Raw genomic sequence first — 26,038 nt, forward strand, 5'->3', positions numbered from 1 at the left:
TAAACAGGTTGGAAGTAAAAGGTAAATTATTCAGCCATAAAAAGGAATAAAGTATTAAATCACCCTATAACACAGATGAACCTTGAAAATATTATGCTATGTGAAAAAGCCAGACATAAAAGGCCATATATTGTATGATTCAATTTATACAAAATGTCCAGAAAGGCCAAATCCATATAAACAGAAAGTAGATTAGTGGTTGCCAGGTAACAGGTTAGAGTAGGGAGTGGCTGCTAATGGGTAAGGGACTTCTTTTGGAGGTCAGAAAAATGTTCTGGAATTAGATAGTGGTGATGGTTGCACAACATTATGAATATACTAAAAATTAAATTTAAAAATGCACAAAGAATTTGAGTAAGTATTTCTCCAAAGAAGATACCCAAATTGTCAATAAACACATGAAAAGATTTAACATCACTAGTATTAGGAAACTGCAAATCAAAACCACAAGGGATACCACTTCATACACATTAGGAAGGCTATTATAAAAAAAATACAAAGTAACAAGTGTTGGCAGGATGTGGAGAAATTGGAATCCTTTTGCGCTGCTGGTGGGAGTCTAAATTGTGCAACAGTTATGGAAAACTATTTGATGGTTCTTCAAAAAGTTAAATTACCACATGATCCAGAAATTCTGTTTCTAGGAATGTATCCAAAAGTATTGAAAGCAAGGACTCAAAAAGACATTCATATATCAATGTTCATAGTACCATTACTCACAACAAACAAAAAGTGGGAACAACCCAAATGTCCATCACCAGATGAATGGATAAACAAAATGTCACACATATATACATATAGCTATATATATATATGTGTGTGTGTGTGTGTGTGTATGTTTGTGTGTGTGTATAAATGTATGTGTGTATTGTATATCTACAATGGAATATCCTTCTGCTATAAAAACGAATAAATTCTTTTTGTTTTTTTTTTAAGTAAATTAAGTTGGAAGATTTTGCTATAATTGTTTAAGAAAGGAAAAAAGTATTTTAAACACAAAAAGCTCATCCATCCCAGATGGGACACGAACCTACAATCCCTGGTTTAGGAGGCCAATGCCTTATCCATTAGGTGACTGGGGCTTCTGTGAACAACACGCTTAAACAACGTATTTAATTTTGTTCTTTTTTGGCATATCATCGTCCCTTAAGTTTCTTTTTACTCTATCCTGGGAAACCACACCTAGCACACCAAGATGAGGGGCACGGCATACTAGAGTTGTAGTTCAGAGAACAAAAGCCTGCGTTACACCTCCAAAGGCTTTATCCTCCGAACGGCACCAATACTCCAGGTGCAGAACGGGTACGCGCAGGCTCTAAAAAGAATAAATTCTGATACATGCTACAAGATGGATGAACTTTGAAAATACTATAAATGAAATAAATTAGAACAAAAGACAAATATTGTATGATCCCACTTATATGAAGTAGCTACAACAGACAAATTCATAGACATAGAAGAACAGAGGGTAACAGGGACGGGGGAAAGGGAGTCTGGGGAGTTATTATTTCATGGGTACAGAGTTCTTATTTGTGATGATGAAAAGTTCTGGAAATGGATAGTGGTGATGGCTAATACTGTGAATACTTAACACCACTAAATTTACATTGAAAAATTATTAAAATGGTAAATAAACAAAAATTTTAAAATAAACAAAAACCTGCAGAATAATCTTACTATGAATCAAAGAAATAAACTAAATGGTAATAAAGTATGTTCAAAGGATTATTGTCTGTGTCTTTGTTTTTTTTTACGTAAAAAGTTTATTTCAGTAACATGGTAAGGCAACAATTAATCCTCAACAAGTCAGCAAATCAGTGAAAGGAAATGAACAGACACAATCATTCCTCCTATGGCTTCCTGAGTCAGCAGGCTGGCTTGTGGCCCCTCTTGGTGGTAAGATCTTAAGGAATCCTATCATGCTTATCTGCTAAACTGTGGAAACAAACACTTCATGCAATAGTCATTCTTAGGTCAAACACAACAACAAACTACTTTGAAATCACAAGTCATCACACTTTCCCTAAATGTACAGTACTGTGCTTCCTACTTAAATTCTATAGAAAATAACACATTTGTTAGTTTGTTAGATCTTGAAAAGACCCTTTTGGAAATGAGTTATTCAAATGACCAAATACTCTTTTTAAAAAAAACCTAACAAGTTTATCTCAGAGGCTACTGACATGACAGACTATGTGCTTATTAATAGAGCCATGAATACTGTGTGTAATTACTTGACCATTTCTAGCATTAAAACAACCTCCCAGGATATTGAGCATGCCCTGAAACTAGCAGGAATCTTTTTTCTGACTTTGTACAATATCAAAGCTTCATAATGCTAAAGAAAACCAAAACAAAAGAGAATAGTTTGTATAGGGAAATACGGAAATAACCCAAGGGCAAAAGGAAAATGATGATCACTGCCGAAAAGGAGTAATAGCATCCTTCCTAAAACGGGAAGGGGGGATCATAGGGGAAAATATGTTTTCCATACAATGTTTTCAACATTTTGCTGCTTTTTCTATAAATAATTTCTAGTACTCCTCTTTCATATTAGCCACTGGGACAGAAAATATACCTATATTTTAAAATTCATTGAGAAATTATTACTGTTAACTTTTTTTCCACAACTGTGTTTCTATACAAGATACAATCCCTGCATACCTTATGTACTACTTGACGGATAAATATAGTAGGACCAAGACACTTAAAGCAGATAATATACACTTGAGACTGATTTCTACAAAGTCCAGGAAAAGCAATGACTCCAGTGTGCAGTGTGGATGCATGTGACAGCCAGCAAGTTATTATTCAGCTCTGGCTGCAGCCCTGTTGTCTGCAGGGGCCCAGTTAGTTTTTAGGGAATCACAAATTAGGCTGACAATGAAGAAAAATAATCCATTTGCTTTACTAATATATAAATTCACTAAAAAGCATATTTCAACGTTATAATCATAAGATTTATAACCTGATTTATAACCCGATGGTCAATGTCAGTAACTAAAGTTAATACTGTTACACTTAGTCCAAGAAATTAAGTTAGGAGGTGACATTACATTTGTATTTATACAGTACTACTTTCCTTCTATCAAGTGATATATTTCAGCTCAATATTTTAATAATTATTTTTTAACGGGTAAAACTGAGTAATGAAAAGAATATCATTTGAGAGTATCAGTTGAAGTACGTTGTGCACACTTTAACAAATTGTTTTGTTTCTCACTGTAATTTTTTCATTTAAGTAGACTTTTTCATCTAAATTTATAGTCCGCTTAAATAACATTACAATAGAATTGGTTCTCCTCTATATACACCAAGAAAAAAATGTAACAAGCCACTTCCTTCCTAGCATATAAAGAATCATTCTTGCCATGTCTTTGGAGCCTAGCAAAAAATGTCACGCAGATATTTCCTATCTCCCTTTTTGTGATTGTGACTGGAAAATATAAAAAGTTTTTACCAATGTGACAAGAATTTCTTTTTATTTCTTATATAACTCTGAAAGTATAGTTTCTATGATCCCATAAATAAGTTTTCTTCCCAATATTCCAGAAGAGATTTGTTTCCATATTTAAGAATTAAACATTCTACAAATATTACTAGGTAAGGCCAACTCTCCACGTATTTTATTGTATGGCTTAGTACCAGATTTAATTATTAGTTTTCCTAAATATAACTGTTTTCTGTAGATGTTCATGCTCTAGAATAGATCTTGTTTTCTATTAAAAATTTTTTAAATGTTTATGATCATTTTATTTTTAAATATTCTTATAAAAAATCATCTTATTAATTTTCCTCTGAAAACAAATCTTTTAATTCATCTACAGGAAGACTGCTTCATTGTATCTCTGGCTAATAAAGTACGTATATATGGAAAGACAGTAGGAAAGTCAAAAGTATCAAAATTGCTATTGAAATATATTACTTAATTATGCTTCTGTTCTTAGAGGTATAACTTCCCATGAAAAAAGCAAAGAGGGCTGGGCGCGGTGGCTCACGCCTGTAATCCTAGCACTCTGGGAGGCCGAGGTGGGTGGATTGTTTGAGCTCATGAGTTCGAGACCAGCCTGAGCAAGAGCGAGACCCCATCTCTACTAAAAATAGAAATAAATTATATGGACAGTTAAAAATATATATAGAAAAAATTAGCCGGGCATGGTGGTGCATGCCTGTAGTCCCAGCTACTCGGGAGGCTGAGACAGGAGGATCCCTTGAGCTCAGGAGTTTGAGGTTGCTGTGAGCTAGGCTGATGCCACGGCACTCACTCTAGCCTGGGCAACAGAATGAGACTCCATCTCAAAAAAAAAAAAAAAAAAGAAAAAGAAAAAAGCAAAGAGAATGCCACTTCTCTACATTGAATTTAGTTTAGATTTTGATAAAATGTGATGTTACTCTCAGGAATTACATATGGTCTCAATGCTTTGAATATTAGGAGGCTTAAAATATACTATATAATTTCAATTTAACTCAAAAAATATTACTAAAAATCAGATTGACTATAAAAAAACAAGAAAAATACATGAAGCAAAATAATGGGCAACAAAGAAAGTTTGGCTTAGATTCACTTTACTGAAATATTCAAAAGAATAATTTACGAAAGTGAAAAAGAATGCTCCTTAATCCTTCAACTATGAAAATATCAACTTGCCCCCAAGAATAAAAATCATGTACACATTAACCAGGTCTCTTATATAACTAACATTGTTTGATGACTTTTATTCTTTTAGACTTTTAAGTAAAGCACTAGAACAATCAGGCAATATCTTAATGAGTAAAACAATATATGATGTTTAAAAAACTATAATTATTACTCCATTGCTTCTGACCCTAGGAGGCTTATCCTGGTAATTTTTTAAATTATCGTGGTAATTTTCTTAATTTAAATGATGTTTTAAAGGCAAAAGAAACAATAAATACTCCCTTACCTTGTAAGATGGCAAGAAACACAAAATTCCTTGGCTCACAGTCTGGCACACAGATAATAAAAGTGCTCCCACCTCATCTTGGAACTCAAATGTTTCAGTATGCTGGAAGGTAGCACAGAGACTCCGACCCTTGGGGCCTGACCCAATGGTACCAACCCAAACCTGGAATATAAATGTGTCAGTATTAGAGTTACGCTTAAACAAGGAAAAATGTTAATATTTAGTTGGAAGTATTTATATATTTGTAAAAAGATCAAGCAACAAGTTTAACAGACATTTATTTTGAAATTGTTTTAATTACCTTTAATTAATTATATATAGATTTAGTTTATAAAAGTTTTGCTTTAGGCAGATAACTGAATTCTCTTAGAATGAAAGTTCCTTAAAAGCAAAAAGGGTTTTACTTATCTCTATGCTCAATAGCTTTGCAAAATTAAGCATGTAACAAAGTTTTGAAATAGGGAGGGAGGGACAAAGAAGCAAATATTGCAAAATATTAACAATTGATGAATCTAGGTGAAGGATATAAAGACATTCCTACATCAATATTATTTTATCACTCGGTGGGGTGGCTCACACCTGTAATACCAGCACTTTGAGAGGCTGAGGTGGGAGGATTGCCTGAGGCCAGAAGTTTGAGATCAGCCTAGGCAACACAGCGAAACCCTTTCTCTACAAAAAGTTTAAAAAAATGAGCTGGGCATGGTGGTGCACACCTGTAACCCCAGCTACACAGGAGGCTGAGGCAGAAAGATCACTTGAGCCTAGGAATTTGAGGGGTCAGTGAGCTACAATCGCGCCACACTGTACTTTAGCCCGGGTGACAGAGAGAGAACCTGTCTCAACAACAAAAAAGAATTTTTTTCAATTTTTCTGAAACTTCTAATTTTTCAAAATAAGGTTGGGTGAATCAATGAGTAAATGGGTAATTAAATGTGGTACTGCGTGGAAGAAAATTATTTTTCCTCTGCTCTCACACAACAATCAACACAGAAGATTTGTGTGACAAAATGTGTGGAGGTTTTTCCCTATACACCAAGCAAGTAAGCAATTCTCCAGCAGACACCAAACGGTGTCCTCTAATTCAATTCAATTCTCTCTCTCTTTTTTTTTTCTTTCAGCGAAGCTCTCCTTCAAAATAATTCAATTCAATTCTGACATTATATACCTGAGGACAGCTTCAGATCCCACAGGTTGAAGGTTCTGTCCCCAAGACTGCCCCCCACTTCTCATGACAGTCTCAAGCCCCAAGTTGTTTTACATGTGCTTCTCACCGACCAGCTATAAAATCAGGGATCCCACAGCCCCTTCCTTGGGTTTGATTAATTTGCTAGAGTGTCTCACAGAACTCAGGGCAACACTTACTAGTTTATTATTAATATAAAGAATATGACAAGGGATACAGATGAGGAGATGCATAGGGAAAGGCATGTGGGAAGGGAGGAACCTCAAAGTGTTCAGCTATCCAGAAGTTCTCTGAACCCTATTGTGTTTTTATGGAAGCTTCATCATGGAGGCATGATTGATTAAAACATTGGCCACTGGGTTCAATGTAACCTTCAGCTGAAAGTCCCGACACACTAATTATGTCTTGGTCTTTCTTGGTGACCAGCTCCCATCTTGAATCTACCTAAGGGCTCCATGCTATCAGTCATCTCATTAGCATACAAAAAGATCAATTTAGAGATTCTCAAGATTTTAGGAGTTGTATGCCAAGAAAACAGGTAGGCGACCAAATAAATATTTTATAATATCTCAGGCATATACACACAAGGAATATTATTCAGCCTTAAAAAGGAAATTCTTGACACATGCTACGGCATGGATGAAATGTGAGGACATCATCTGCAACATGGACAAACTTTGAGGACATCATCTGCAACATGGACAAACTTTGAGAATATTATGCTAAGTAAAATAAGTCAGTCACAAAAAGACAAATACCTTATGATTCCACTTATATGAAGTATCTAGAATAGTCAAATTCATAGAAACAGAAAGTAGAATGCTAATTACAAGGGCTTAGGGAAAAGGGAGAATGGAGAGTTAATTGGAACACAGTTGCAATTTCACAAGGGGAAAAGTTCTTGAGATTGGTTGTACAACAACATATATGTATGTAACAAGACTGAACCATACATTTAAAAATGGTTAAGATGGTAAATTTTATGTGTATTTTACAATTAAAATTAAAATTAATTTTTTTAAATTTTGGGGAAAATATTATAGTATAACAGCATACAGCTGCAAAACTAGAATTATTATAATTTAGTGACATTACAGGTTAAATGGACTTTTGTGCACAAGTTAAGAACATAATTAAAGCCTATAATAACATATAATAACATTTTGACAAATATATGCTGAATTTACCAACTTCTTATGTTTATTTGTGCCTCTAAAGAAAGCAACTTGAAAATATGGAACATATATTCTTCCTTCACTGGCTGTTCACAGTAATGTTTCTCAACAGGAATACTCTGTCATTTGGAAAACAAAATGCTTAGTTATATAGGAGTTTGGCATTCTGGGCTCCCGAATACTAAATGGCAGTAGTTGCTCCCAGGTAATTGTGAGAACCAAAAATGCCCCCACATATACCTGTGCATGCAACTTTATAAAGAACTAGGATTATGTTAGGCACACAGGTGAGATTAAGTATGTAGCTAACCACTTTAAATTACTTCATAAAAAGAAGCCGAGGCATAATGAAAAATGACAATCCAAACATTTCTAGGAAAATTAAAATAACATTAATAACGCGTTGTTATAAAAAAATCTTAAATCACAGGACTTATAAGAGTACTTTTAACTCATTTCAGTTATTCAAAGATGTGCTGAACACTTGCTAAATGCCAGGTATTAATCTAGGTACAGAGAAAGAATGGGATGTAAAACAAATAATAAGGATATACCACAGTCTAATGGAAAAGAGAAATCCATAAATAATTATACAATAGAAACTAAAGAAGTAAAAATTTTCTTTTGTTAATTTTCATTAAAAAAACTAAAGATTATTTAAATGAAAAAATTGCAAGACAGTCTTTGCATCCAAAGTGACTGCGTTGAAGGGATACTATTTATTACTATTCCCTTTTGTTGACACTATTAAGTAGCTGACATTTTCTTTTATTCTAAAACTGAAATGTTGAATTTCCTACCAGTTTGCTTGCACTTCAGGTACCTTCTAAATTTGTTTACATAGGATTACACTGAGGTAGACTGAAGGCTCTCAAAACAAAACAAAACAAAACTAAACTAAACTAACCTGTGAGTTTTTGATGACATGATTAGCCTCCAGTTGGATAGTGAATGTAACACCAAGTTCTGATGAAAAGGATTTCATTGGTGATAATGTACCAGATGTCAAAACAATAGTATGAACTTTGCCATTAATATCTGAAAAGGCCTAAAAGGAAACATTAGATACATAAAATTATCTTTAAAAGAATCAATCATATTGATTTAAATGTTGGTATTGAGCAAGAAGACAAAATTTTCCTTTACAACATAATGAGCTTACCACAGCTGGATTTAAGCACCAAAAGTTTAGCACATGAACTGCAGTTTTCTGTCGTGAACGTTTCTTATTTTTTGGTAGAGCAAAGAACCCATTTTTATCTGAAATATCAGTCTGAGATATCCAGGAGTAAGTCTGTTGAATAGCAATTTTATAATCATCTGCAAATCTAGATGCAAAGAAAATGCTAATTAAGTGGCAAAACTTTATAAAACATAAGAACCCACCTGCATACAATATAAAAATTGATTATATTAAAACTCAATTGAGAGTGCTGGTACCTTCCCACTCAAAGATAACATTTTCCCCACCACTAATTAGTAATTCTGATATAAATCAAGCCATTAAATCATAGAATCAACTGATTCTTACTGGGAATATTAGAAATCATCTAACCAGCTATCCCTCACTAGCCGTTTTCCAACCCCATTTTCAAACATCATATAAATCTTAGGCGAACCAGAATTAAAATCTAAGCCTCCTAATTCCCAGTGCAGAGATTTTGCATTCTGTACTACATGATTAATTACAAATTAGAAAACAGTATTATGTTTAAAGAAACTAAAAGATGGTTACACTTTATTACATGAGAATAGATAATTTTTGCTGAAAATTTTAAAAGCATTAGCAACGAATGATAAAATCTTTAAGTTCCTTTAAACTCTGAGTCTCAATCTTCATCTACTTTTAATGAAACTACTGAAATGACGGTATCTGTGATCCCATTATAACTTCTTTCAATCAGTCTATAAAATGCCTAGGCTTAAAACGAATAAAATGTGGTATTTTCTATCATGTCTTCACTATACTATTTCACTGTTAATTTCACCCCTAGAGACATTATATCTCAAAGTTAAAATCAGGGACCCAACAACTATGGAGAGAATTTTATAAAAATACTGAAGCCAAAAACTATAAAACTCTGAGAAGAAAACAAAGGAGAAAGCTCCATGACATCAGATTTGGCCATGATTTCTTGAATATGACTCTAAAAGTATAGGCAACAAAAGAAAAAATTTTAAAAACTTTTCTGCATCAAAGAACACTCACTATCAAGAAGAGAAAAGACAACTCACAGAATGGGAGAAAATATTTGTAAAACACATCTGATACAGGAATAATATTCAAAATATATAAAGAATTACTATTAATACAATTCTGGGCCGGGCGCGGTGACTCACGCCTGTAATCCTAGCACTCTGGGAGGCCGAGGCGGGTGGATCGCTCGAGGTCAGGAGTTCGAGACCAGCCTGAGCAAGAGCGAGACCCCGTCTCTACTAAAAATAGAAACAAATTATATGGACAACTAAAAATATACATAGAAAAAATTAGCCGCATGGTGGCGCATGCCTGTAGTCCCAGCTACTCGGGAGGCTGAGGCAGTAGGATCGCTTAAGCCCAGGAGTTTGAGGTTGCTGTGAGCTAGGCTGATGCCACAGCACTCATTCTAGCCCGGACATCAGAGCGAGACTCTGTCTCAAAAAAAAAAAAAAAAAATACAATTCTGTTCCTAACACAAAGAAATGTTAAATGCCTGAGGTGATGGATACCCCAGTTACCCAGATTGATTAATTCAGTGTATGCCTGTATCAAAACATCATGTGTACCCTAAAGATATACAACTATTATATACCCATAATAATTTTTTTAAAAAACTACTATAACTCAACAACAGAAAAACAAACAACACAATTCAAAATTAGGTAAAAGACTTTAAAGAGATATTTCTTTGGAAAAGATGTACAACTGGCCAATGAACACATGAAAAGGTCCTCAATATCTCTAGTCATCAGGGAAGTACAAATCAAAACCGCAAGGAGTTATCACCTGATACTCATTAGGATGGCTATTACACAAAAAACACAAAATAACAAGTGTTGGCAAGGATGTGGAGAAATTGGAACCCTCATGCATTGCTAATTGGAATGTAAATGGCACAGGTGCTGTGGAAAACAGAACGGCAGTTTCTCAAAAAGTTAAATGTAGGATTACCACATGACCCTGCGATTCTACTGCTAGGTATGTGTATACACTCAGAAGAATGGAAAGCAGGACTCAAACAGGTATTTGTACACCAATGTTCATGGTAGCACTATTCACAATAGCCAAAAGGTGGAAACAACCCAAATGTCCGTCAACATAAGAATGGATTGACAAAATGTAGTATATATATTACAATGGAATATTATTCAGCCATAAAAAGGAATCAAATTCTGATACATGTTACTACATGAATGAACTCTGAAAATATTGTGTTTAAGTGAATTGAAATAAACCAGACACAAAAGGATAAATACCATATGATTGCTCTTATATGAGATACCCAAAGGCAGCTTTGTAAGATGAATGCAGAATAGAGGTTACCAAGGGATTGGGGGAGGGAGTCTAGGAAGTTTTCATTTCATGGGTGCAGAAGTCCTGCTTAGAATGATGAAAAATTTCTAGATATTTCTGGAAATGGATACAATGGATGACATTGTGAATATGCTCTTCTTAATGGTACTGAATGGTTTACTTAAAAATGGTACATGTTATGTATATTTTACCACAATAAAAAAAAACATACAATAAAGTACTGGAACTAGGTAGTACTATAACCTAACAAAGTATAGGATGGGAGAGGTTTGTTGCTTTTTATTTTCTACAATTCATATAATATACGAAAGAGATTTTCTGACACTGATAGAAACATATCTAAACAATACTTTAAAGAAAACTTAACTATTTAAGTTTAGCATTAATTTAATAATGAATTAATTATATTTGTTTACTTATTTTAATATTTACTTTCATTAATAAAAAAGACTAATTTCAATTAATCTAAGTCTGTGCCAATAAGTAAGTGCAAATACATCATAATATCTATAATACTTGCTTGCAACGTTCCTATTTACTCATCCCAAATAGGTAAAAATTAAACACATGCTAGCACCCTATTAGTCTAATATTTTTAAGAGGAAAAATACAGACCAGATAGCTTCACTTACCTGCTATTTTGCCTAAAAAGATAATCAAGCACCATAAAAAGTCCTTTGAGCATTATTTGAGTTGAAGCACTAATAATAGGTACTTCTCTTGCCTCTTCTTTACCATGAATTGGTGAGATTTTTTCTTCTTTTTGAAGAACAGCAGAAAAATGTCCCTATAAGAAATTATCATATTAAGTATGGGGGCATAGGAGGGGATGGGGAGAAGAAACTTCTCAAAAGTATAATTAAACCCAAATGAAATATTCATTGAAATTTTAGGTGAACATTATTGTTAGTTTGGTTTAACCCCTACAAATCTCATGTTGAAATCTGATCTCCAGTATTGGATGTGGGAGCCCAGTGGGAGGTGTTTGGGTCATGGGAGCAGATCCCTCATGAATAGATAATACCCTCCATGTAGGGGGTAGGGTGAGTGAGTTTTCACTCTATTAGTTCCCACAGAGCTGGTTGTTAAAAAAGAGCCTGGCAACTTCTTCCCTTCTCCTCTTGCTTCCTCTCTCGCCATGCAATCTCTGCACAGGTGGCTCCCCTTCACCTTCTGCCATGAGTGGAAGCAGCCTGAGGCCCTCATCAGAAGCAGATGCTGGCACCATGTTTCTTGTACAACCTGCAGAACCATGGGCCAAATAAACCTCATTTTCAAAAACCACAATTCATAAAAGAAAGAACACTGCTAAATCTGAATGTACGTAAAATAAAAAATTTTTGAAAAAGTACACCATAAATAGTCAAAGCACAGACACAAGGCTGGGTGCAGTGGCTCATGCCTGTAATCCCAGCACTTTGGGAGGCTGAGGAGGGAGGATCTCTTGAGATCAGGAGTTCAAGACCAACCTGGGCAACACAGTGAGACCCTGTCTCTACAAAAAAAAATTTAAAAATTAGCCAGGCATGGTGGCACATGCCTAAAGTCCCAGCTACTCGGAAGGCTGAGGCAGAAGAATCTCTTGAACCCAGGAGTTCAAGGTTGCAGTGAGCTATGATCATGCCACTGCATTCCAGTCTGGGCAACAGAGCAAGACCCTGTCTGGAAAAAAAAAAAAAAAAAAAACATGGATGCAAGAATGTACATGCAATACAATAACCAACAAAGGATTACTATTTAGTATTTAGAATATACAAAGGAAATAATCTGAGATTAACACAAAGAAATATTTGCAAAGATGTTTCTATCAGAATTATTTATTATGCTGGGGAAAGTGGCAACAACCTACATTTCAATTTATCAGATTATCAAATAATTTAGAATATACACACTCACAAAATGCTACATTGCAATTAAAAAATCATGTGAAAGAATATTTAAATACAAAAGTATTCATAATACATTCTTAATGAAAAGAGGCTACAAAGAATCATGCATAATATTAGAAATATATTTATAAGCAAATATATGCATAGAAGAAGGCATGGGTAGAAATAAATCAAAATGTTCATAATGATCATCTTTGAGTTTATGAATCATTTTTCTTTGTGTCCTTCTGTATTTTCCAAGTTTTTTCCTTTGACATACACTTTACTTATACATTTTTTATTGACATATAATAAAGTAGAATGTACTAATCTTAAGGGTGTGGCTCACTAAACACACACCCATGTAACTAACACCCAATCAGGATACAAAACATTCTTAGAATTCCAGATGTTCCCTTATGCCCCTTCTCAGCACAAACTGCCCCCATTCCTCCATAGTCATAATCAGTATTTCAACTTCTATCACCATAATTAGGTTTGTCTGTTGTTAAACTTCATAAAAAAGAATCATACAGATTGTAGTTTTTTTAATCTGGTTTCTTTCACTCAACATAATATCTGTAAGAGTCATCTATATGGTTGTGGTGGAAGTTCATTTTTTTAATTGCTGTGTAATATTCTACTATATGAATGACACAATTTATCTATTTTATTGTATATATGAGTAACTTTCAAAGTGCAAAATTTTTATGCAAAAAATATGAAAAGGTGTCATAATATGGAAAAATTCTTATGATATATATACCACATTGCATTTTACAAATGCAGTACAAAAATTATATGTGTAGCTTTATTAAAATATATTTTTTAATAGTCACATGCCCAGAATGCTAGTGGTGATCATGTTTATAATAGTTTTTATCTTTTTTGCTTTAAAATCCTCTTTCAGAAGTGACAGCAACACGGTAGTAGAATGAGTTTTCTACTGTCTTCTCCCCACAATGCACCAATTTTCATAACCACTTATGGATGAGAGTACCTTTGTGAGAGTCTGGGATTCCAGCAGAGATTGGAGGAAAAAATCTGAGAATAGATGCACTGAAGAGGGTAAAAAGAATAGTTTTATATTAGCCACATCACCCCTACTCCAAGAAGTATAGCTCAATGCCAAGAGAGATTTCCTCAGCTCACAATTCCTCTCCAAGGAGAAAGTGAGAGCACACTGAGTGATGAATGAAATAAAGAAAATGTGGCGCATATATATATATATCAAATGGAATATTATTCAGCCTTAAAAAAAGAAATCCTGCCATTTGCGACAACATGGATGAAACTGGAAGACATTACGCTAAGTGAAATAAGCCTGACAGAAAGAAAAATATTGCATGCTATCACTTATATGTGTAATCTAAAAAAGTTGTACTCAGAAGCAGAGAGTAGAATGGTGATTAACAGGGGCTGGGGACTGGAGAAATAGGGAGATGTCAGTCGAAGGGTACAAACTTTCAGTTATAAGATGAAAATGTTCTGGAGATCTAACATACAGCATGATGACTGTAATTAATAATAATGCATACTTGAAATTTGCTAAAAGAGATCTTAAGTGTTCTCACCACACATACACAAAAAAACAAAAACAAAGGGTAACTGTGAAGTAATGGATATATTAATTATCTTGATGGTGGTAATCATTTCAGATGTATCAAATCCTCACACTGTATACCTTAAATAACAATTTTTATTTGGCGATCATACCTCTATAATGCCAGACGAAAAAAGCCTCTTTAAATCTGTATTAGGCAAACTACAAAATGCTGATGAAAGAAATCAAATATCTAAATAAATGGAGAGATATTCCATGTTAATGGATAGGAAGACTCAGTATTAGTAAGGTGTCAGTTTTTCACAATGGTGATCTATAGATTCAATGCAATCTCAATCAAAATCCCAACAAGTTACTTTGTGGATATCGACAAACTGGTTCTAAAGTTTATATGGATAGGGAAAAACCCCAGAATACCCAACACAACACTGAAGAAGAATAGTGAGAGGACTGACACTACCCAACTTTAAAACTTACTATACGGCCGGGCGCGGTGGCTCACGCCTGTAATCCTAGCACTCTGGGAGGCCGAGGGGGGTGGATCGCTCGAGGTCAGGAGTTCGAGACCAGCCTGAGCAAGAGCGAGACCCCGTCTCTACTAAAAATAGAAAGAAATTATCTGGCCAACTAAAGATATATATAGAAAAAATTAGCCGGGCATGGTGGCGCATGCCTGTAGTCCCAGCTACTCGGGAGGCTGAGGCAGTAGGATCGCTTGAGCCTAGGAGTTTGAGGTTGCTGTGAGCTAGGCTGACGCCACGGCACTCACTCTAGCCCGGGCAACAGAGCAAGACTCTGTCTCAAAAAAAAAAAAAAAAAACTTACTATAAAGCTACAGTTAATCAAGACAATGTAGTATTGGTGAAAGGACAAACAAATAGATCAGTGGAACAAAATAGAGAGCCCAGGAATATACCCACACAAATAGTCAACTGATCTCTGACAAAGGAAAAATAACCCAATAGAGAAATGATAGTCTTTTCAACAAATGGTAATAGAATAATGGCACCATGCAAATATATTACTCTAGACATAGACCTTACCCTTCCCACAAAAATTAAGTCAAAATGAATCATAAACTAAATGTAAAATATAAAACTTCCAGAAAATTGGAGAAAATCTAGGTGACTGTGGGTTTGGTGATGAGTTTTTAGACACAACACCGAAAGCATGATCCATGAAAGAAAAAAATTGGTATGTTGAATTTCATTAAAGCTAAAAACTTCTGCTCTGGAAAAGACACTGTTAACAGAATGAAAAGACAAGTCACAGACTGGGAGGATATATCTGCCAACACCTTTCTGATGAAGGACTTGTATCCAAAATACACAAAGAACTCTTAAAACTCAAAAATGAAAAACAAACAGTCCAACTGAAAAGTAGGCAAAAGATCTGAACAGGCATCTCAACGAAGATACATAGATGGCAAACAAGCATACAAAAGATGCTCAACATCATGTCCTTGGGGAATTATAAATTAAAATAAGATACCCCCTATTTGAATGGCTAAAATTCAAAACACTGACAACACCAAATATTGGCGAAGATGTGGAACAATAGGAACTCTTGTTTATTACTGGCGGGAATACAAAATGGTACAGCCACTTTTTAAAATTTTTCTTAAGAGATGGAGTCTCGTTATGTTGCTCAGGCTGGAGTGTGGTGGCTATTCACAGGCATACAATCATAGTGCACTACAGCCTCAAACCAATGGGCTCAAGTGATCCTCTTGCCTCAACCTCCTAAGTAGCTAGGAGTACAGGCACATACCACCGCACCTGGCTGGTACAGCCACTTCTGAAATTAGTTTAGTAGTTTCTTATAAACCTAAACATAGTCTTACGATATAATCCAACAACTGTGTTCCTAAGTATTTATCCAAATGAGTAGAAAGCATGTCCACAAAAAAACATGAATACAAATGTTTATTAGCAGCTTTATTCCATAATTACCAAAAATTGTAAACTACCAATATGTCTTTCAGTAGGAAAACGGATAAACTGCAGTACATAAGACAATGGCATATCATTCAATGATAAAAAGAAATGAGCTATCAAGCCCCTAAAAGACACTGAAGAACTTAAATGCATAATGCTAAATGAAAGACACCAGTCTGAAAAGACTACATACTGTATGATTCTAACTATAAGGAATTCTTGAAAGGGCAAAATTATAGAGCCAGTAAAAAGGTTAGTGGTTGCCAAGGGTTTGGCAGGGATGGGGTATGGTGTGGTGGAGAGACGAATAGGTAGAGTAGAGAAGATTTTTAGGACAGTATTCGGTATGATACTGTAATGATGGATTAGTAGGCAAAATCTAGTAGAACTGTACAACACAAAGAGTGAACTATAAGGTAAACTATGGACTGTAACAATAACGTATGAATATTAGCTCATCAATTGTAATAAATATACTATACTTTTGCAAGATATCAATAATAGGGGAAACTGTGGGAGTGTATGCGTGCATGTGTGTGCCTGGTGGTGAAAGTATGAGAATTCCGCACTTTCTGCTCAACTTTTCTCTAAGATTAGAAAAACCATTCTAAAAAATATACTCTATTAATTTAAATAAATAGGAACAAAAAGAAAATATATTCTTATCTGCAAAAAAAATACTCTTGAAAATATAATGAAAGTTATGCAGCCTCTATCTAGAAAAATGTACAAAAGTACACACTCATAAAATTTTGCATACAACTTCATAAGGTTCATAGTCTCCCAAAGCCCACTCGTGATCTCTATCCATGAATCCAGCTTTATAATATCTAAATTAAGAAAAATAAAATATGACTTTCTTCTCTTTTTATTTTCTAAGATTTTAACTTTTATAATTGACAAAATAAATTTACAACCTCAAAATATTGACTCCTTCTAGCTCTGAACAGAGCAATTAATCCCTTTAAAGACTTATTTCCTTTAAACCAAATAATGCTTTATTTCCAACCATAATCTATCTATTCCATCACTTAAAGATTATCAAATTTAGATAAAATTTACAAACAATTACTTTATTTGAAAATTCTGGATTATTCACTAGATTTACTCTGAATTTATTTACTAATAAATCACTTCTAATTCACTAAATAAATTTCACAGGTGGGGAAAAAAAATCTTACCTGCAAAATGGGGAAAGTAGCAGTGGTAATGCCCATCTTGTGTAAATTTAAAAGCATTTCATTTCCACTCCATATTTTGCAAGAGGATTCATAATCCCTTTCTATAAGATGTTCAGAATTTGCTTCTAACCAACTGGAATAAAATAAAACAATTTTGTCAACCAGTATCATCCTTGTGTGCACTATTTCAACAGAAGAGAATTATCACTGCTGTCATGGACTGATCTGTATTCCTTGAAGCTCTTAGGACATGGACGTGGATTAATTAAGACACCTTTTAAAAATAATATTATTTATATAGCTAAAAAGTAAACTATAGTGTTAGCTTATAATGTTATTATAAATAACATGAGAGTAGTAAGCAGAAACCAGATCACTTTGAGTTAAGAAATTTGGATTCTATTCAAAGAGCAATGAGAAGGTTTTAAATAGAGAGTTCTAAATAAAAGAGAGACAAGCTATTTTAAGTGTTTAAAAGATGATTCCAGCTTCCAAACCAGAATAGATTGTAAGAGAAAGACAAGAGTAAAAACAGATTTGTTAGGAGGCTGTTACAGTATTCTAGTTGAGAGATGATTCTAGGATGACAGATGTGGACAGTGAAAGAAATTGATGAATTTGGGATATACTGTGCAGGTGGCATCTATCAGACTTACTGAGGAACTTGATGAGATGAGGCAATAATCACGGATAATACTTAGATTTTTTAAATTTGAGGAACTGGTAGGTACTGTTTGCTTAGATGAGGAAGAGGAAGACTGGGGGGAAAACAGTACATAGGGAAAGGGAAGGAGTTTTGTTTTGGGTGTAAAGTTGAAACGTCTATTTGATATCCAAACACAGTTATAAAGTAGGTTGTTGGATATATGAGAATGGCATTCCAGGGAGAAGTTGAGGCTGGAGACACAGAATCAAGCCTCACCAGTACTGCAGATTATATTCTAAGCTACAGTACTAGATTGTACAATTTAGGGAAAATGCAGGGACAGGAAAGAAATTAAGCCCCAGAACTAGCTGCTGAGGTACTCCAACATTTAGACCTCAAACAGAGTAAGAATTACCAAAGAAATTAAGAAAGAATGGACTGTGAGGAGGAGAAAAACCAAAGATGCCACACAAGTGAAGACAAAAATGCCTTTCAAAGGTGGTCACTAGCAATATCCAACACTGAGGAGAGGTTGAGTAAGGTAACAGAAAAATAACCTTTGTATTTGGCACTATAAAGACCACTGGTGATAAAGACAGTTTCAGTAGAAATTTGCAGACAACAACACTACTGGGATGGATGAGGGAAGAATGTAACGTGACAAAATAGAATTATCAACTAGAGACAACTCTTTCAAAAAATTATGCTGTGAAATAAAAATGACAAAATCCAACATGGCAAAAATACCACAAGGACAGCCTCAAGCAGATAGCATAAAGGGGTGGAAAGTATTTGCAACTCTTATTGCAGGCAAAGAGTGAATTCTCTAGTATAACTATTTGGGTGATGGGTACACTAAAAGCCCTGATTTCACCACCATATAATTCATCCATGTAACAAAAAACATTTGTACCCACTAAATCTCTTGAAATAAAAACAAACAAACAAACAAGAAATAACCTTGTTTAGAAGAACAGAAACAGCAGATCGGGGACAGGGTAGGGTGGAGAGTTTTACTACATAAATTTGTATGTTTTATGTTCAAACCATGTGACTATATAGCATTCAAGTTTTCAAAAAGTATATTGTGAAGGAAACAGAAAAATGCTACAATAAATGGAACGGTATATACAGTCAGAGGAGGTTTTTTCCTAAGATAACAAGATTCTAGATCAACAACTTAATGTCTGATAGAGGGGAAATTATATAATGCAAATTAAATCAATTATGTTCATTACATTCTTTTGAATAAGACAAAAGGTTGGATTAGCTTTTTTACAAGAGGAAAGAACAACTCATTTCCCAAGTAGCCTGGTTAATCAAAGTTTACTAACTTTAAAATACTCTGGCATAATCAAGCAAGTTTTTAATACAAAGGCAGCACAAATACACTGATAGTCAAATATTCTTACTTAATGAGGCTATAGCACACAGCTCGTAGAGGTTCATGGTCTTTCCTCCGTATATTACTGTTGACTAAACTATCTAGTTCATCTCGAGCAAACCGAAGCTGAACTTCTGTTATACTGTAACTTGCTGATTCCCGAGCGCAGTCCTCAATGTTGTGAGCTTCATCTAAAATGACAACCTGTTCTTTCAGATTTAAATCCATCTATAAAATAAAAGAATTTTTCTGTAAAACATTTGGCAAAATGAATTTAACAATAGCAGGCAAAATATTTCATTTAAAAATTTACACTATGGGCTGATGGTGCAAGTACAATTACATAAGCAACTGATTCTAGGTCTTAAATAAAACCTCTGAAACACTAAGGCCAACAAATATCAGCTCTACATTACTGAGTTTGCCATTTTTTACTCTCAAAATACTTTGTAAACCTAAAAGCACAAAAAAATGTGTTAAGTGAGCCTGGATCAAGGTACCACTGTCTACACAGAAGGATATAAAATCCCCTATAAAGGAGTTTCCAAAATAATTTTTAAAACAGAGCATAAAACCTTTAAAAGTAAAACAACAGCACAAGATTCAAATGACTCTCAAAATACTAACACAATGTAGTATATGTCTGTTTCATTTTAATCTGTTCTGCAATCCTTCATTTCAAGAAGTGCTCTTCCCCAACTCCCATGTGATTCTAAGCAGGATTATTAATCTGTGAACCAAAGGACATCAGCCACTTTCACAACAGGGGTAAGACTCATAACCCAGGCTTGTCAGTTAAATAGAGCACTCCATCTCTCTGTGGTCACAGTGACTGTCAAGTTCAGGAATAGATACATGATCCAAGGTAAGCCAATCAGAGTAATTTAGGGGGACTAATATGAGACCACGTTCTTTTCTCCAGGTTAGTTAGCTGCTTGTGGTTACCTTTGTTCCCAAAAGCAGAGAGCCTGCCTGAGAATAAAGCCATCACTATGAAGAGAAAGTCAAGTATTTTTCCTTGAACTCTTTTTGAGTTGGGTTTGTGTCACTGGCAACTGAAAGACTCCTACCTAATACAACAAGGAAATATCATAAAGCAATTGTCACTAAGTTATACTGAGGAAATAAGAATACACAGAGGGCTGAAAATGACTGAGAAAGACCATGGAAGAGTAGGAAATATACTGGGGTTTAAAAGATGAGTAGCATTTGGATTTGGACACACAAAGCATTTTAACAGAAATGTTACCAAAAGCAGAGCTGTAAGAAAGAACAAGGTATCCTCAGGGGACTATGAGGTAATTTTTGAAGGGTTCAAGTTGGAGAGATCTAGGTCAGACTACTGAGCGTCTTGACTGTAAGCTTAAGAAGTATGGACTTTATCTCATGAGCAAAGGGAGCAATAGGAGATTTTGGAGCAGAGAAAGGATGTAATAAAAGCAATATTAGGAAGACTGGGCATTTGTATGTACCATAGCTTGGAGGGAAGAGACTTAGTTAAGAGGTAGGAAAGTAGGGGGTAGTAAAAATAATCGTTGTTAATTTTGAACTTAAAGAAATATTAAGATGAACTGTGTAGTTGGACCCAAAGAGAGGAATAACCATGGACCATACCAAGTTATTCACTTTTCATCTTATGCTGTAACAACTGCATGTCTTTGAGAAGAACCAGGGAAATAAACACAAATGTTATATCAGAAGTTTACTTCTCAAAAGTTCGCAAAGCATAATTTGCATAGTATGCATATTCTCTCAATATAAGTTCTTCAAAACATAGCTTGTTAAGAGAAATGTTTCTGTTTGTTTGTTTATTTATTTATTTATTTTTGGAGATGAGGTCTCATTCTGTCACCCAGGCTGGAGTGCAGTGGCGCGATCATAGCTCACTGTAAACTTCAAACTCCTGGGCCTAGGCAATCCTTCTGCCTCAGCCTCCCAAGCAGCTAGGACTACAGGTGAGAACCACTACACCCAGCTTTTTTATAAATATATTTATTTACAAAATAGAGTCTCACTATGTTGACTGCAGACTGGTCCCAACTCCTGGACTCAAGCGATCCTTCTCCCCAGCCTCCTGAGTAGCAGGGACAACAGGCATGCGCCACTGCCTGGCTGTAGAGAAATGTTTTTAAATAGTTCTTTTTGACTATTCATAAATGCAAACAGTGATGGCTATAACGGGGTCCCAAATGAGGATAATTGTGCTCCCCAGGGGACATTTGGCAATGTCTGGAAACATTCTTGATGGTAGTAACTGTGAGGGTGCTACTAGCATCTAGTAGAAAAAAACAGGGAGGCTACTAAACATGCTACAATGCACAAGACAGCCCACCATAACCAAGAATTATCCAACGCAAAATGTCATTACTGCCAATGCTGAGAAACCCTGCTATAATTCCACTTCCAGCACTAGTTCTTTAAAATTGCTTATTACTTTGGAAATTAAAATGACTAGGTCTAAAATTCAGTTTTTATTAATAATACACTTTAGAATATGTTTTCAGTACTGTGGTATCTTTACACAATTTACATAAATTAAATATAAAGTAAAAAATAAACACTTTAAAACATCTAAAAGCTTTTACATTCAACATTTACATCCCAATAAGTAGGAAAAAAGTTCTAATTTTTACATATATACTCACACTTTCCCTTATTTGTGCGTCTAGAAGATAGTTGTAAGGACAAAATATTATGTCAGCATCTTCTATTAGTTCTCGAGCTGTATAATATGGACAAGCCCTTAGTTTCTTCCCCAGGCTGACAAGTTCCTCTATATCCCAGGCTTTGCACATCCCTTGGAAAGTCTGTAATGTGTGCTGATCACTAATTTTATGAACACCATGATAAAAACAGCAGGATTTTCCCTAAAAAATATATGAATAACTGAAATGTGAACCAATATTGGAATAGAAGGAATAAAATCAGTCTATCTCAGAATGTTAGAAACATTAAAGCCACAAGGCTAAGATTTTACAAAGGAAACAGATAACATCATATCTACAATCACAATCATTTTAAAGAAACTATATTAGTTGACTTAGACTCAGATAGAACTCCAGATCAATAGAGCTCCAGATATCTTAAACTAAGGAGTATATTTTAAGAATATGTTTGTTGTGGCTTTGTTCTGATTAAAGTGAAATTAGGCATAAAATATTTCTAGAAGAATACACGGAACAATGGTATCACGGGTTGTTTTCAAGGATGAGAACCAAGTGGCATGGTCACAGGAGTGGGAGAGATTTTTCTCTATAGACCGTTTTATACTTTTTCAATTTAGGGCCACATGACAGTATCGCTTATTCAAATTAAATAAAAAGGAAGAAAGGTAGGTGAGAAGGATGTAATATCCTGGGAGAAAAAAAAAAAGTAAGAGTGTTCACTACAAAAAATTCAGAAAATACAAAAGAATACAAAAAAACCCTCCTAAATTTCTATAATTCCATCACACAAAGAATGTAGTATTAACCGTTTTGATGTATTTCATCTCATATTTCTTCTATACAAATGTACACAAGGCTATCTCTACAGTGTGACCCAATATTAAAATAATGAGAACAAAGCAAATTTTTCCCAGGCATTGAGGATTACTAACAATCTAACCACAAGAAACATTTTCTTTCTTTTTCTTACCACTATACTAACAAGGATAAATAAACATATTTATAAAACTAGATTCACTTTTGTTTATTCTGCCTACTTTATCAAAAAAATCATATCAGGAAAATCTTCTCATATCACTATTTTTTTTATTGCTGCTCAGATATGCACATTGAATTAAAGCAGAGCTGTAAGAAAGAACGAGGTATCCTCAGGGGACTATGAGGTAATTTTTGAAGGGTTCAAGTTGGAGAGATCTAGGTCAGACCACTCAGTGTCTTGAATGTAAGCTTAAGAAGTATGGACTTTATCTCATGAGCAAAGGGAGCAATGAGAGATTTTGGGGCAGAGAAAGGATGTAATAAATAACACTCTTATGCCCATTTCTAAATATTTTCTTAGTGTGCATTTTTAGAAATGGCATTATGGAATCAGAAACTATGAAGTATTTTTAAGCTTCTTGAAAACATACAACCGAATTATTCTCTAGAAAGTATACACCATTTTGCTTACCTTTTTCCCACATCCTTATCAACACTAATATTATCTTTCATTGTCTTTATCTTTTTAAAAGGTGAAAAATAGAATCTTGTTTTGATTTGTATTTTTTAGAGTTTCTAGCAAGGTTTAAAATAATATAAATATTCTAACAAGGTTTAACAATAATTTGTATTTCATCTTTTATGTTATCTACTAATGTCCTTTTCCATTCTATTATTAAAAATAAAAAATTTCATTACATGCAATAATAAAAAAAATAAGTCGTTAGGCCAGGCACGGTGGCTCACACCTATAATTCTAAAGCTGTGTTTTCAGCCATGTCAAGAAAAGCTACCTGTTGGTCCTCCAAAATATTAGAAATGAAAATAGGAGGAAAAGGTTCACCTAACTATATTTAGTTCACTTTCTATATTATTTTTACTTACTTTGTATAATGTCTACTATTCTTTTTACCCTTCATATGGTGTCCTCTTCCCCATACCTCAATTCTACCTTTTGTTTTTGTTTCTAGTGTAATCAAAGTAGCAATAGACCAGGAGTTAGAAAAATTGGGTTCTGGTTCCTCCCTTCTTGCAAATTACTTGTCTGATTGGGCAAATTTCAGGGGCCATTTTTTTCCTGTTACTAGGTTATCAAAAGAATAGTTGAACCCCAAGCCTTTTAAGATTCCTTCTAACTCACTGACTATACCATCTCTGAAGTTCCTTCCAGCTCTAAAATTCTGTGATTTCAGAATTCAGAGTTAGGTGGAGATGTGCCAATTACCTTTCATACTGAATTTGATACTGACTAATTTTAATAATATGACATTCACTATCTCTTCATTCCAAGCATCTTCTGTACAATTCTGAAAGCTTATCTTTGTACAAAATGATCATTACAGTGCCTTCAGAATCTATGATTGTGAACTATTAATTCTCATTTTAACAAAATATAGATATTCTATATCTAAAATAATTTTTTTAGCATTGTCATTTCTGGTTCTAGTTAAAATTATTATTTCTTAATTGAAACAAAAATTAACTTTTAACAGATAAATGCATACTTTTCCAGAATAAGGGCACTTCAGTAAAAGGAATAGTGAACAAAAAACACATGTGCCTTTGGATCAAGCCAAAAAATCAGAAAGTTTACACTTTAAGGGCACTTAGAATGACACCCCTGTGCATGCTGATAGCAAAACCAGAAAAGCTCATCCATTTTGGCAGCGTAACACAATCCCGAGAGGAGTCTGTCAATTGAAGCATTATCGCAATTTAAACTCTTTCACTCAAACTGTAAGTTATCTATTTATCATTTCACTTTGGTAATTCAGCCATAGTTAAACATAGACACCTATGGTGACTTTGTAATTGGCCCTCATTACAATACCTAATTACTAAGAGGGCTTGGGAACAAGAAAAAGAATGTTCATGTATGCCCATGAGGGTAAGCATTCTGAGGCAGAATTAGGTCAAGGCAAACCACAAGCAGGTATCTTCAATTATTTACACCACTAATATTTAAAAAAAAATTACTTGTTCACTTTAAGACAAACCAAAAGCCAAAGAAAAATTCTGAATATTGAAGTCTACTGAATTACTTTTTTTTTTTTTTTTTAAGACCAGTCTCACTTTGTTGCTCACGTTGTTGTACAGTGCCATGACCATAGCTCACTGCAGCCTGGAACTCCTGGGCTCTAGGGATCTTCCTGCCTCAGCCTCCCCAGTAGCTGGGACTACAAGGGCATGCCACCACTTTCACCTAATTTTTTTTTTTTTTATTCGAGACTAGGTCTCACTATGTTACTCAGGCTGGTCTAGAACGCCTGGCCTCAAGCAATCCTCACACCTCAGCCTCCCAAAGTGCTGGGATTACTGGCAAGCCACTGCACCTGGACTTTTTATTTTTACATGACTCAAACTTATGAGAGCAAAGATCAATTATAATATATAACCAGCACTGTAGGATTCTAGAAGCTTACATAAAATTAGACTACTTGTCTTCGATACACAATCTTAAACTTTATAATTGCTTTTTACCAATGTCTGTATTTTTTATAAATACATAATTTTCCTAATAATAAGAAAAAGAGAAAAATATAATGATAATGACAATGCCAGCAAGTCTTCTTGCATAGGTTATGTAGACAAAAAATAAATTTCAAGCATTTGAGGCATTCAGTAGATCAGTTAGCCACTTAAAGCATTAAATGTATGAAGTTTTACCATGATGAGCTTTTTATTTTATTATTTTTTGAGCATCTGACATTTTAATATTTTCATCTCTCCTTGAAGAGAAGCTTTTTAATCTATAGAGTGAAGGGATTTCACAAATTTCTCAGTTAGTTAGAAAGAACTTATGTAGAAATAAATATGACTGTTGACTCAACAGTGTTTTTAATTCAATGATTCTGTATTTTCTTCCTGGCTCTGAATAAGTCACTCAAAGTTTTTCCACTGGAGTCCCTTACTACTTATACTTTACAATCTCGTATTTTAGTATCTATTAAATTATCTTTTAAATATCCCTAAATAAAGCCTGAATTAATTCTCATCTAATTAAAAAAAAAAAG

General features: G+C 34.4%; 1 protein-coding gene across 1 annotated transcript in view; it reads right to left on the reverse strand.

Moving 5' to 3' along the window:
- Positions 1-26,038, reverse strand: part of BRIP1 (BRCA1 interacting DNA helicase 1) — a 144,005-nt gene that overhangs the window by 74,514 nt on the left and 43,453 nt on the right. Inside the window, exons 7-13 of the mRNA XM_069481082.1 lie at positions 22,026-22,247; positions 19,409-19,608; positions 17,351-17,483; positions 11,433-11,587; positions 8,449-8,614; positions 8,194-8,334; positions 4,926-5,087 (exon numbers count right to left, since the gene is read on the reverse strand). Coding sequence (XP_069337183.1) covers positions 4,926-5,087; positions 8,194-8,334; positions 8,449-8,614; positions 11,433-11,587; positions 17,351-17,483; positions 19,409-19,608; positions 22,026-22,247 — 1,179 coding nt within the window. The remainder of the gene's footprint in view (positions 1-4,925; positions 5,088-8,193; positions 8,335-8,448; positions 8,615-11,432; positions 11,588-17,350; positions 17,484-19,408; positions 19,609-22,025; positions 22,248-26,038) is intronic.

This window comes from Eulemur rufifrons, chromosome 9 (genome assembly GCF_041146395.1).
Source record: "Eulemur rufifrons isolate Redbay chromosome 9, OSU_ERuf_1, whole genome shotgun sequence".
In the NCBI taxonomy this organism is placed as follows: Eukaryota; Metazoa; Chordata; class Mammalia; order Primates; family Lemuridae; genus Eulemur; species Eulemur rufifrons.